Raw genomic sequence first — 14,536 nt, 5'->3', positions numbered from 1 at the left:
TTGCTGAGGTGTCTAGAAACATCCCTTAAAATGGTAGATATTGAACATGTTGTCATAGGTTTTTTTTATGCTTGTAGAGAGTAGGAAATACAACTTCAGTCAAATAAACCTGTGCTTTGCATGAAGTCTATGATAAGCTGTGAAAATAGATTTATTTGTAGCAAAGGTCATTTGTAATATATTTTAAATAGTATTAGAGACTTAGTGCATACTTCTCATACGACCTCGTGTGTGTGTGTGTGTGTGTGTGTGTGTGTGTGTGTGTGTACACACAAGTTTTATACTTTCAGGTTCTCATAAAATTATGGAAAAATATCTTGATTCAGGTTTTTTGTATGTGTTTTAATTTGGCAATTTCCAGCAAGTAGTATTACTTTTTCACTTTGCAGAGACCTGATAAGACATTAACTGAAATTTACCATGAAAAGTCCTGGGAATTCTTCAGTTGAACAATTTTTTTTACCTATACTGAGCAGAGATATTTGAAATTGTTGATGCTAAATTCAATATTCATCCATTTTTCTATTTCACATTATGTTTCTCAAAGCTTACGAGTTATGTAGGGAAATCTGCTTGAAGACTTGACATCTCTAAGTTAGAGTTAAAAAATCTAAGAAGGTAAGTTCTAATAAACAAAAGCTGTAAACTGTATTACAGGTAGCTCTTACAGTTTGTGTTCCCAACATGTCTAACTTACTGCAGTGCATTATGTTGTAGTTATAGGAACACAATTACTGGACCATGGCATGGTTTGTTTGGTGAGCTCAGCCGTCTTATCTGTTTGAATTACTCCACAGTCACTCTAATCAATTCAGCTGTGATCAGTGGTTAAATATGGCTGGAAAAAAAATCAACCATGAAACAGTCAATTTAGAGACTGCCTAAAAAATACACATACACTGTGGGGAAAATAGATTCTAATGATAATAAAAAAAATTGAATAAAATAGCTGAAAATAAGTTGAGATGAAATAGAATTTATTTTAACACTTGAAATCCTCTAAATATTTTTGGGGGTAAGGACCAGTTTCTCAAAATAATATGAACCTTTCTCTAATCCAACTGCCACTTGCTTTATGAATTTTTTTGTAGAAATGATAATAAGTCATAATTTCTACAGACATTTTCTCTAGAAATATCCTCTATTTACAGCATCTATTCACTCCATTTTTCATTCAGAGAGTAATGAAACACATAATCCTCTGCTAAGTTTGCTGTGGAAAATCCCATTGCATCTCTAAGCAGTAATCTTTCTAGTCAAAAGATAACATTTTTAAAGGTTGAATTGGACCCCTGTGTTTTCCTTAACTAGACACCTGAGAATGAAAAACACAACTGTCAAGATATCTCCTAGCTGGCATTACAGGCAACTTAATCCATTTACTTATTGGTATGATGTTCTGCTGGCAGCAGGCCAGAATATACTAATAAAACACTTGAATTCATTATTTAAATGCCTGTATTTCTCCCCCAATCCCCAAAAAAGCACGTCCAGTGAAGTTTTAGGGTTTTTGAAGGAGAAAGTGAGCTAGTTTCTTAGAAACTGGTAAGTTAAGAAACATATTACAAATTAGATAATTGTAACTACAAACAAAATTTTAAAAAATCCTGAAATATGATAAACATGTATCAATTATTTTTCAGAGTATATTTCAAATAGATGCCACATAATTAACTGAATTTCTATAGAATCTAAGGACACACATTAAAGTTAACAGACAAGTGACCAAATTTGAAAGAACTAGCTTCAGAACTAGAAAGTTTATGGGACATCAGACTAAGATTGATATTGTCATTATAGAACCTCCCTGCACTTTAAAATCAGATAATATATGTGAAGACTAATTAATGGATGGTCCTTCATTTTGTAGAGCTATTCCTATAAAGTAGATGAGACTCTGAAGACTTAGCTAAACTTTCAAGATAGGATAGCTTTTCTTTTTTCTTTCCATCAGATGACTTTAGAATGAAAATCTCCATATGTGTATAGGTCTATGTATACACTTGTTTGAACACATTTATATTAATACGTAATATATATATTATATGTGTTAAGAATCTTTTGTACTAAAGCAGTGACCTGCTGTCATCAGTTTTCTGATGACATTTGCTTTGGTTTCTGAAATTTCTTTCTGAAATTTGCTTTGGTTTCTAAAAAAAATCAATGAAGAAATGAGAAATGTTTCTTAAATAGTAGGGACTGACATTATAGTGATCTTTATTGAGCACCACCTGACATAACTAGATAAAAAAGAACAATGAACTGATCTTGCAGTAAGAACTGAAACAACTGAAAAATATTTACTGTTCCTATTAAAAATGAATTAACCCAAACAGACAGCCTTTTAATTGAAATCTTTATCACATTTCCTTCCTATTTAAATGCAAATGTAAATCCTTTACACACTAATAGAAATCAGAAACTAAAAAATGAACTACAACTTACATGATACAGTAACCTAAAATAAGTTCAGGTCCAATATAACATGAAACACTGAAGGTATTAAGGTGACTTTTATAGAATTCTATATAATGTCACTATTTTGAGAATTTCTAAAACAATTGCTTATTTCAAGCATTGTTTTACTTTTTATGCAAATTGATATTTAAAATATATTTTTCTAAACTTTCTTAGAAGAGTAGAAAATTATATTTTGGTCTTTAATAAATTACTACCTACATCACTCTAAGGTACTACATTATAACACCTATTTTGCAAAGTGAAGTATTTATAAATGTTTATATTGTAAACAAGAGTATTTAAGTTTAACCAGAACAATGCATACATTAGGTACTGTAACCATTAGCTGTGACCTAAGCACAATCTAAAAGAGAAAGAAAATTTGAAAACTCCTTCATGGCTCCTATTGCAAGGAAGGAGACCCAGCTTGGGTTGCATGGAATTGATAAATTGGGGGTTACATTCTGAACTAGTTCTAGTACTAGTTTTGTTTTTTTTTTGTTTGTTTGTTTGTTTGTTTTTGTTTTTTTTTAACAGTCCAAATCTTTTTAATAACAAGGCAGGTTCTGGGGTTTTTGTAGCCTCGGCTGGCCCTGCAGCCTCTGGCGCGCTCGAACTTCCGGCCCTTGGATCCCATGTAGGGTTTGGTGTGGCTGTGTGGGGTCCCTGGGGCCTTGCCGAAATACCTGTACACCTCTTGGCCCTTGCGCGGACCAGAGCGCAAGGCGGTGCCACAGCCCTTGGGGGAGTGCAGGGCCAACTGGTCGAAGGTGAGGATCTTGCCTCCAGCTTTGACGACGCGGCTCCGGGCAGGGGCAGGGCTGCTCACACGCAGCGCGCACACCTTCAGTTTGGGCACCTCCTGGACCCGCACGTCATCGGTTATCATCCCGACAACCACAGCGGTTTTGTTTTCCCGGCCAGGCAGCTTCATCTTCCGGATCATCCGGGAAAGGGACAGAGGTGGCCGGTTGGTGCGACTCAGAACTAGTTCAGAATGTAACCAGTACTAAAATGTACTAGTACCAGAACCAGAACCAGAATGGTAACCGGTAACAGAATGTAACTAGTACCAAAACTGAACTAGTTTTGGTGTTGCAAAATGTTTGATCTGATTTATTTAACCCTTATGGACTTTAATTTCTTAATTAATTATTCTAAAAGCTTTTTTTTTCTAATCTTATATTTTAAGACCTATGAGAGCTGAAATTCTTATAAATATGTTTTTTTTTTTTAACTCTAATGAAAGTTTATGTTTCTTAACTTACCTAAAGTAATCTGCTTCTGTAGGGAGGGAGCTGGAACTAAATGTCAATGGAAAAATAGATGTGTGGTGTGTGTTTGTATCTGTGTTTGTGTGTGTGTGTGTGTTTTTCAGTCACAAGAAGTACAAAGTGATATAATCATTCCAAGGTATTCTCTTTATGTCCTTTCTGTGTTGTTTTTCCTATGCCTCTTACCCTACCTCATGTAGTTTTTTTGCTTTTATTCTCTCATTTTGGAGCACCATCTCCTCCAATAGCTTTTAGAGAAACTATATATGAAAGGTAAATTTGAGATCTTGTATTTCTAAAAATATCACATTCTATCATCTCATTTGATTATTTATCTGGGTATCTCTACAGAACCAAAAAAAAATGTATATATAATAGACATTATCAAACAGATACAACAGGAAAAAGTGTAATGCCTAGATCTCCCTGTCCGCATTACCCAGCATCATGACCCATCAACTTTTCTGCTACACTGTGTCATATACTCACACTCCGTACCTTTCTTGGAGGGGAGAAGGAAAAGGACAGAACAACATTAAAGAAAGTTCCCCAAATCATGATGTCTATTGTATTTCAGTATGTATCCATACCAAATAAGAGCTATTTTTTTTTAACCAGAACCAAGTGACAGTAACACAACCAGTAAGTTAAACATGAAAATAGTTAATAACTAGGTCATGTTTAGTCGCTCCCAACTCTCTCTCTCTCTCTTTTAATTTTTAAGTTGGCTGATGAGAATAAATATCCAGGCAAAGAAGGTCCACATGATCCATATGCTGCATTTTTGTTCATATGTTTCTTAAGTTTCTTTTGATGTCTAACAATTTACTATGCCTGGCCTTGTATTGCTTTATTGAAACAATTGGCCATTTGTCTAGCAGAATTTTGTTGATTGTGTCTTACTGACATTAGCATGTCCTAACGTTCCACTACATCCTACCTTCTGAGATTGTTCTGAGAAAGTCAAAGAACTCTATATACTCTACTACATCACATTCCAAGGACATAGTAGAATTCCATTTTTCTTCAACTATTTTGCTGCAATCTTGGCTCCTTTAATTTGGAAACTGAAAGGTTTTCTTGAATATTCTGTTGATGATTTCTTCTTTTCTATTTTCCCAATTCTGTCTTTTGGGAATTTCATGAATTTATGTTGGAAATCCTAGAGTGAGTCTCCATATTTCTTACAATTTCTATCTTATTTTCCATATTTGTGCCTTTGTGGTATATTTTCAAATAGGTGGTCTCAGCTCTTCTTTATCTTCTAATGAGTTTCTTTTTTTTTAATTTCCCAGAACTCTATCTTTCTTCTTCTTTTTTATACTATGTTTTTCTTTTTTCATGCATATAATACCTTCTCTTTTCTTTCTGAAAATATTAATGATTTTATTTTCTTAATTTTTTAATCATCTCTGATTTTTCCAAGGTTTTTGTTTTTTGTTTTTTGTTTTTTAAATATATTCTGAGGCCTCCAGGGTGACTTAGTTGGTTGAGCTCAGGTCATGATCTCTCAGTTCAAGCACTCAAGCCCTGCATCAGACTGTGCTGGCAGCTCAGAGCCTGGAGCCTGCTTGGGATTCTGTGTCTCCCTCTCTCTCTGGCCCTCTCTGCTCACACTGTCTCTTCTTTCTCTCTTTCTGAAAAATGAATAAACATTAAAACAAAGTTTTTATAACTATATATATTCTGGCATTTATTATTTTTTATGTTAGAGGGATGCTATGTACACTTATTTATCTTTGATTTTCTTCTAAAGCTTCAAAAGAGCTTATTGTAAGCTTTTTGCCATCATTGGGGTCACCTTTGGGCTTCACTATAAGGTTATCTGCTTGGGCCATTTCATCTTAATATAGACATACAGTATTTATGTCTTCCCTATTAGGCTGTTCAGACTCTCCAGAGAAGGCTTTATCTGAGTACCCTAAAGGCAGTCTTTGAAGGAAGAAGGCTTGTATCTCTGCCTTAGTGTATAAATATTCACTTATTTGAATTTTATTAGGTATAAAATCCCTGCCCTCAACTCTCCCTAGTGTTCCCCTTTCTACTGTAGATCCTTTACTTTACAAAGAATAAGTCACCCGTCTTCTGCAGAGATTAGGAAGAGTCATTGCTGCAGGTCTCATTTCTGGGGGGAAGGCTCTGAGATTGGATTAGTGTTAAGAATGGGTATTAACGCAAACCCTTGGGTTCAATATCTATAGACAGGAGGAGAATAGATATGATATAGTCCCACAGACAGACTCAGCTGATTCACTCAGCTATGAAACTAAAATAACCCTTCGGAATTGTCCCTATTCGGACTTAAAGAGCTAGACCTTTATCATCCTGCATTGATTAGCCATTAGTTGTAGGTCACTCTGAGTAGGGCTGAGATCTTGGATGATAAGGCCTTTTGAAGGGACTAACACCTGAAGTTTGTTTGCAGCACCACTCAGAGCAAAGAGGTATCAAGTCATTGAAGGGGACTCTGGGCTGTTCATTAGAATATCCAGCAGCACGGGCATTCACAAGAGCTTCATGGAGAGATAGAGCTACTACTACTACTAACTACTACTTCAACAAACTTTAATATAGTTTTGTTTTGTTTGTTTGTTTCTGTTTCCCCCCACCCCCACCCCCACCCCCCCACCCCCGCCCCCCCGCTTCAAGAAGCATCCAGTGCTACCAATCTCCACATCTTTTCATAGTTCTCTTGTGCAAATGGTGTTAATTCAATTTTTCCCACTACCAGTTTGGGATTCAGGTCCCTTGGATGTGCTATCAGTCATATGCATCTATCACCATTCCAGATTCCATAAAGTTAGTTGTTTTGTTTTTCCCTGTTTTCTTTATCCTTGTAGATATAAAACTTTCTGAAAATCCTTTTCTCTCTTTCCAGTGGAAAGCAAATATTAATGGGGTGTTCAGTATATCATCTTTACCCATATGTCCCTGGCCTCTCACTCTCAACATGTAAAGTGTTGTGCTTCCCTCTGCCTCACCTTTTGCTTATTTTTTTTTTCAAAAGTCTACTGTGTATTTTCATCATTGTATACAATTCTCTTTTCCCTATACATAGAGAAATTAAGGGGAAATCATTTTTTTTCAATTATGTCAAAGTTTTATCTGTTTTTCTTTCAGTTTTCACCTAATAGTCTCTAATTATATCTTTATAAGTATTTTTCTACATATTAAAAATAAAGATGTTTTTACCCTCTCCACATAGCAAATTCTGTTTTAAGCTATTTTATGGTAGTCATTGTAGCTGGGATAGAGAGATACTCTTCTTTCCCAACTTGGGCCACTCTACATTATTATTTTCTTATGATGGAATCTGAATAGAAACCAGTCTAGGTAGTTAGATAAAACTTCTCTTTCATAAAGAATTCTGTGTGTAGTGTAAAGTTTGTAATTTTACAAATACATTTTAAAGAAGGAAGTAATGTTGACTTTCTTTAGCCCCTGTCCATTTGTAATATCATAATATATCAGTATAAAATAAATGGCATTGTCATTTTTGCTCAAAATTTTACCTTCTTAAAATAATTACCTTCTTACATACTTTAGGCTTGTGGTGAATATTTTTAGATTGCCCTTGATCTTGAAATTTATTTCTAAACATATTTGAAGCCATTAATAAGTAAGGCTGTATAATATATATTCTGCAGTGAGTGGATACATGCCTTGCCCTTTAAATAATTTCTCTATTGAGTTTGCCATTTCCTTCCTACATCTCAGTTTTGGAAAAAAAAATATATATATATAAATAAACATTTGGAAAAGAGATAGAAATAATTCAGTTATCATAACACTAATGCTGCTGCTGAATGCTATGAAAAAGAACATTTGTCATTTGTCACAAAATAACAATGTTAGGATCTGTTTTAGTAATCCACAGACCATCGAAACAACCTAGTGCAGTTCTTGGGTTCACTTGCTCAGGTCAGTCTTGTGAATTAATGTATGCAGCACAAGTGCCTATGTGAAAAGATCGAACTATACCCGGTGATGGGAAGGCACTTCACTGATTATAATATTAAATATACCGGGTGAACTGTATATCACACAGGGTGATACAAGCTGACATGTAGGATATACCTATATATAAGTAAGATAGAGCTGACATTTCTTTTTTTTCCTTCCTGGAATCTGATAAATGCTGAATAAGCCTTTTATTTGATCTTCCTTTCATGCAAGCATCAGCTGTTCAGAATAGAGGGAGCTGATAGAAAAAAAAAAAAATCAGACTCCATCCCCCACAACACTTGTCTCTAAAGGTTCCTTTCTAGTAAATGGCAGTCTATTAAGGTTCTTCCTAGACTTAATCAAAGTGTTGTACAGAAAGATCTGCCTCTGTGTGAACAGCTCTCTCGTCTCGGTGAGAGCCCAGGTCTCTAATTTTGTAGCTGGCCTAGTCCTGCGAAGCCCACAGTCTGCACAGTGTGTGGCTTCTCACTCCCTGTGGTTCTTAGTGGCAACAGGAAGTTGGGGGAGAGAGCGGCTGCAGAGCCAGGCCTGCAGGCAGGGATGCTGTCAAGATTGCCTTTCTCTCTTCTCCGCAAATAAGGGGCTAAATCCAATTGACACACACTGAGGTAAACAGGCAGTGACATATTTGTAGACAAATTGTCATACTGTAGATTATTCACAAAACAAATTGTTTTTGATTTGTACTCATAGATTGGGGGGAGAAAAGTCTGCCAGCACTAACAGCTGCTCCCTTTTCGAGGGAAACAAGCATTTAATGAAAAAGTTAATTTAAAAAATAATGTTCTACTGTTGCTAAAATTCCTTAGGGGAAATGTTTAACACTGTTCAAAACTAAAGGAAAAGATACTGTTTCAAGTCCTTGTAGAAATATCCTAGTTTCCCTAGGGAATGTAATAGGTCTGTAGTTAAGTTCTTGGAATCATTTGGACTTCTTTGTGGTGAGAATATTTTTAAGTAGTAATAAAATAATATTTCAAATAAATGTCCAAATATTTTTCCTATGGTTCTTTTCTCATTTATCAAGCATTTAATTGTTTCTTTACAGTAAGATTTGATCTTAAAAAATTTATGTCATCCTCGTAGGGAGTCTGTTTTGCTAATCAAGATACAAACATGTATTCCCTTGTGGATTTCTAGAATCACCTGTGAGGCACTGGTGAAACCGCTCACAGGGAGAACTTACATGGATTCCACCACCATCTTTAAGAGAAGATCAGCCTTCACCAAGACAGTGACCCATTATGCTTGTTTCAGGTGCTAGTATCTACCTTTTATGGTATCCTCCTGTCTTCAGAAAATCAGTCTATATTGATATCATTGATTATAAACAACCTTTAGTGCCCTGTTCCCTAATCCCAGATCCTGCTTCCTAATTCTACTACTTTTAGGCAGCTTCTTTATTCTACAATCCCCTCCTGGGTTTTCCCAAGGGAAATTCCAGTCCCTATGGTTTATTTCTGTTGGTTTGGCTTCAAGGCATCCACTAACTTATCTTAGGAATCATTTTGCAACTATTAACGGTTCATGGATGACAGTTAGAGGGTTACCTACAAGCAGTATGTGTGTAGGCTGAACATTTTACATTATAAACATTTTTTACAGTGAAAAACAAACATGTTTTGGTTAGTCTGACCTTGTCAGCACCCCTCTACTCATGCTCTACAGGCTGCCACCTAGCTTAATGTAATCTAGCACTTTATACAACTAATTTTGCCTCAGCATGCCTCTTCCCTTTTCTCGCTCATATTAAATTGTAAAAAAAAATATCTCTTGAGTTGTGAACATTATTTGGGTGTGATCAGACACCCATGGAAAATATAGTTAATATTTTGTAACTTATGTCTCCTCTTCTAGCATTGCTATTTAAAATCCATCTTTTCTCAATTTCTCTTAATCCCATTTCCCTCTTTAATGGCATTATGACTAAACACTTTAATTTATCTATAATCATTGCTTTGTATAATTTATATTACATAGTATTTGTTGTCTTGAATTATTTAATACTTTAAAACATTGAGGGTATATATCTCAGATAATGTTTTCCCCCTCAAGTAAGGAGCTTATATGCTGCTTAAAAGTATTTCAAATGTTAATTTCCTTCTACATTTCTTTTTATTATCTTCAATATTTGATCCCAAATGCTTTATTCTCTGGCAAATAATTAAGAACATAATGTTTGTCAAAATATGTCAGAACCAGAGGGAGCCATGTAAAAATTTGAAGTTGTTATTTTTTATTTTTGACAGTGATTGCATTATTTCAAAAAAACAAAAAACAAAAAAAGACAAAAGTGGTATCGCTGTATTTCTGGTCTCTCCTGTTATACTCTCATTTATATTCCGCTATCAGACGGTAATCCTTCCCCTCAAAATATTTCAGTATTTTAAAGCCATTTTTATTTTCTATTAGAAAAGTATTTCAAGAGAAAAACTGTTACAATCATTCACTGCGTGTATAACGACTTAAAGATTAATTCATGAAAAAAGCAACTCAGTGATAGGAACTTCTTTCTGTTCACTGCACCCAGGCCAGAGCACTGTCCCAACCTGCCCTAGAAGCTGATTCCACCGGCCTTTTCACCCCACACCCCATGCCTGCCTACTAAGTGGTCCTAACTGCCATTTCTGAGGTCGAGAGGTGGTAGAAAGGAATCTCACAGTTTTCTCAGCAAATAAATCCTCTTTAACTTTTGGTTCTCCAAATGTGACTCAGTGCCAATATAATGACTGACATTGCTTGAAGAAGACAAGAAAATGAATCAAGCAAAATTCTTGAGATGTGCGTAGTCTAAGGAGAGAATCAGAAATGGAAGCACAAATAATTATGATGTCAACATGATAAATAGTTTTATACAATCTTTTGGGGGTGAGAATGTGGGGAAGGCTTCACCAAGAAGATGCCATTTAAAGAGTAGTATCGGATAGGAAGACCTCTATGTATTGCTTGAGCAAAGACTTGGTTATAAAAAAAGAACATGGTCTGTTCAAGTACAGAGTGGGAATTAATGGAATTTGGCGTATAGAAAGCATTGATATGTCTCAGAGAATGAGCTGAAGCCAAGCTAAGCTTCTTGCACAAGCTATACATAGAGTTTTTGGAATTAAATTCTACAGAGTTTGAATTATAATATAGATGATGGGGATGCAACCTTGCATTATCCAACTGGAATCAGGAAGAATTTGAAGAGGCGGTTTAGGATAATGTTTAAATGTTGGGCTTTGAAATCAAACAGAGCTGGATTTGAGGAATGGCTCTATCACTTACTAGGTAATTGATTTAAACTTTTTAAGCCTCAATTTCTTATCCGCAAAATAATAATAATAATGATCATTATTACTATTAGTAGTAGTAGTAGTATTTACCTCACAGGGTCTTGTAGGAGTCAGAGATAATAATGTTAGAATCTAGTAATATTGTGTTTGAAATGGTAAGTTTTTAATAAATGATAACTATCATTCTTCATCTCCATAGATAAAAGTGCAGAACAGGGTCATTACATTGTAGAGCTGTTTTGTCATCAGCTAATTTTTCACTTAAGTTGATTTTGTCTGCTGGTGTTAAAGGAGCAGCAGGTTAGCCAGGGGTGCAGGTCAGAACAGAAGGTGCATACACCTGCCCAGCCACTAAATGAATCTGTCTTTGTGGGACAGGTGTTGGCAAGCAGGCTCAGTAGCAAGAAATCGAGAAGTTGAAATGTTTCTATCTCAGGCTCTGCCCACTCTCTCACTCCTTGTGCTCTATCACGTGCTCACTCACTCTTGCTCTCTCATTCTTAACCACTCACCTCCACTTAAAAAGTATCTAAAGTGAACTCATTTTCTAACCCCTACTCCACTTCTGCAACACTCAAACAACTCTGTTCAAATTAAGGAAATAAAATCAACAATACTTATTTACCATTAAACCCTGTGTATTCTAATTCCAAATATCTCTCTCCCTAACTCTACTCCAGTCTTGAGCCACCCAGGCTCTTGTTTCATTATTTCAATATATTACTAATCCTCTGTATCTTCTCTAATCTTTATAGAACTGGTAGAATTTTGTTGTTTTTTCATAGCACCCACATGATCATGTTGTTTTACTTTGTAATCTGACCCCGTCTAACTTTTTAGCCCCATTAGCATCTCTCCCCCGCTTGGCTCCCTTCTGTCTAGGCTGCAATATATTCTCTGACTTACAGCAGTGTGTATTGATTTAAGAAGATAAACATTTGCGAATTTGAATCTCAGATCAACCATCACTATATAAGTATATAAAAATATTATTCCTCTCTGAACTTCAGTTATGGCATATCTAAAATAGTGATAATAACTACATTGAAATAGTTTGTGATTATTACAAATATTATGAAGTACCTAGAAAAGTTTCTGGCATCTTGTATACTTCTATAATATAATATACTTCTATAATATCTTGTATACTTCTATAATAATCACAGATATTATAGAAGTAATAATGAAATAATAAGTGGTGCCCAAAATTACTAACTCAAATTTTTAGTACCTTTGCACCTATCTTTGTTTTGGGATGTCCTTTACCAGCGTGGACAAATAATATAATTATACTTATAAGACTCACCTGACTCTGAATCATTCTCTTATTTCCTCAAGTAAATTAAACACTTTAGTCCACTGTTTCTTATTCTGCTATATGGAGTCATCTCTAGATGAGTGAAGAGTTCAAACAACTTAACCAGTCCCAAATTTGCCTAAATTATTTTAAAATAAATCAACATGTTTTGTTGCTCTTTGTATTATTAAAAACATAAGTTTTGAAAGTAAATTTTGGTAAGGTCCAAAGAAGATATGAAAATCACATTGTTCTATGGGTTACCTCTTACCCAAGCATGGAGCCCACAGCTGTTGTCTCAGTTGACCTGCTCAAGGAGGAAGCATTGTGTCTAGTCTTAATCTCATTACTATCATACTCTAGCATTTCTTTGTTTTCTAAACAATTTTTACTGCTTGTAAGTTTATGGAGGGCAAAGGATTTTTTTTATTTATTTTTTTATTTTTTCCAACGTTTATTTTTATTTTTGGGACAGAGAGAGACAGAGCATGAACGGGGGAGGGGCAGAGAGAGAGGGAGACACAGAATCAGAAACAGGCTCCAGGCTCTGAGCCATCAGCCCAGAGCCTGACGCGGGGATTCGAACTCCCGGACCGCGAGATCGTGACCTAGCTGAAGTTGGACGCTTAACCGACTGTGCCACCCAGGCGCCCCCAAAGGATTTTTTTTTAAATTTATGTATTTACAGCATAGTTCCTCAACCAAATTGAAGTGGATAGACAGGAGACAACACTAAAAGCATAGCTTTAAAAAGGCATGTCAGGGAATTCTAAGAGGTAAAGGGTAGATGATACTCCAGTAGGATCAGGGTCAGAGAGAGTAACATGGGAATGAGGAGTTTAGAAGAAAATTATATGATGAACCAGAGAGACTGGGTGATTAACAGTGCTCTCCAACATTGATTTGAGACCTAGGTATCCTAGGTATCCTAGGTATCCTAGGTCTCAAATCCTAGCTCTTCTGAGTGCTTCTGAGTTCTGTGATCTTGGAAAAGTTATTTAATTACTATGTGCTTTGGCTTCTTAAACTGCCCCAGCCACAGAAGTTTATAATAATAATGATATAAAATGATACACTTAGGGGCACCTGGGTGCTGAGGCAGTTAAGCATCTGACTCTTGATTTTGGTCAGTTCATGATCTCACTGTCATGGGATTGGGCTCCGTGCTGAGTGTGGAGTCTACTTGGGATTCTCTCTCTCTCCCTCTTTCTCACTCTCACTCTCAAATAAAGATTAAAAATGATACATTTAAATTATTTATAGCAGTATTACATAAATGTTAGTCTCCTTGTGAAAGGTTAGTAGTAGCAAAATATTACTTAGAGAGCTATTGTTAAAAGTCTTAGAGAAATTAATCTTATAAAAAAAATGGCTTAACAAAAGGAACAAAGCAAAGGCTCAGTCAATCATGAGAAGTAACTTTCCAAGGTCAGTGGTTTCAGATAAGAACAAGAAAAAAGCTCAGATGCTAATGAACGCTGGATCTAATCTGGGACAGGGCCAAGATTACATGCAGGGGTCTATAAAGGGAAAATTGTCAAATAGTACTTGGAATGAGAAGTGGAGGGATAAAGTGACAGGGCCCTAGAAGGGCCTTGGAAATATAGTCAGACTTTATATGCTTATTTAATTGGGGGTGCGGGTGGGGAATGATGCTCCTAAATTCAAGCAAACAACTTAGAAGTGAATGTTTAAAAATAATTTGATGTTAAAGTTGTCTGTTTTATCTCATTTAACATTATAAAATTACTTACTTTCTGTTTTCATCTTTTAGAAGTAAAAGATGAAATTCCAGCAGACTTGAAATATCCAGATGATTTAAATTGCTAAAAGGTACTGAACATTTAAATTATACATTCATGATAGTCAATATTCCACACCAGTCAGAGCATCTACATGAGGTCAACCTGGCCATAGAAGCCTTCAGGTTTTTGTTCCTTTATGACACCAGTCCGGATCATCTTTTGCCCTTTCACCTTCTCTCTCAGTTAGAGGCTATAACACCATAACTGATTATTTCCCATTTCTTCCTAATTGTGACCATCAGAATAAAACATTATAAAGTTATGTGCAAAGAGCCAGCTGAGTATTAAAACTATTCATGCTTGCCCACAGCCTTGTCAGAAAACTCTGAAAGACAGTGTGACCTCCCTCTCAAGGGTGGGAAGGATGAAGGTATCACCTACTCATGCTTTGTGCCATGGCCACCCAGATTTCCAGTGGCTTGGAGAAGCAAAGCAAAAGACAGAAGATGGGAGGAGAGT

General features: G+C 35.7%; 1 protein-coding gene across 1 annotated transcript; it reads right to left on the bottom strand.

Annotated features, from left to right (window-relative positions):
- Positions 1-2,918: 2,918 nt before the first annotated feature.
- LOC101100814 (ribosomal protein L18-like) lies at positions 2,919-14,233 on the bottom strand. Its single transcript, XM_019831600.3, has 2 exons — positions 14,180-14,233; positions 2,919-3,469 (listed from the first exon to the last, which is right to left on the bottom strand). The coding sequence occupies exons 1-2, from the start codon at positions 14,231-14,233 to the stop codon at positions 2,942-2,944; spliced, it is 582 nt and encodes a 193-aa protein (XP_019687159.3). The 3' UTR covers positions 2,919-2,941.
- Positions 14,234-14,536: the final 303 nt, after the last annotated feature.

This window comes from Felis catus, chromosome B2 (assembly GCF_018350175.1).
Source record: "Felis catus isolate Fca126 chromosome B2, F.catus_Fca126_mat1.0, whole genome shotgun sequence".
In the NCBI taxonomy this organism is placed as follows: domain Eukaryota; kingdom Metazoa; phylum Chordata; class Mammalia; order Carnivora; family Felidae; genus Felis; species Felis catus.
Note: the sequence above shows the minus strand (reverse complement) of the source record. Positions and strands in the feature narration are given on the sequence as shown.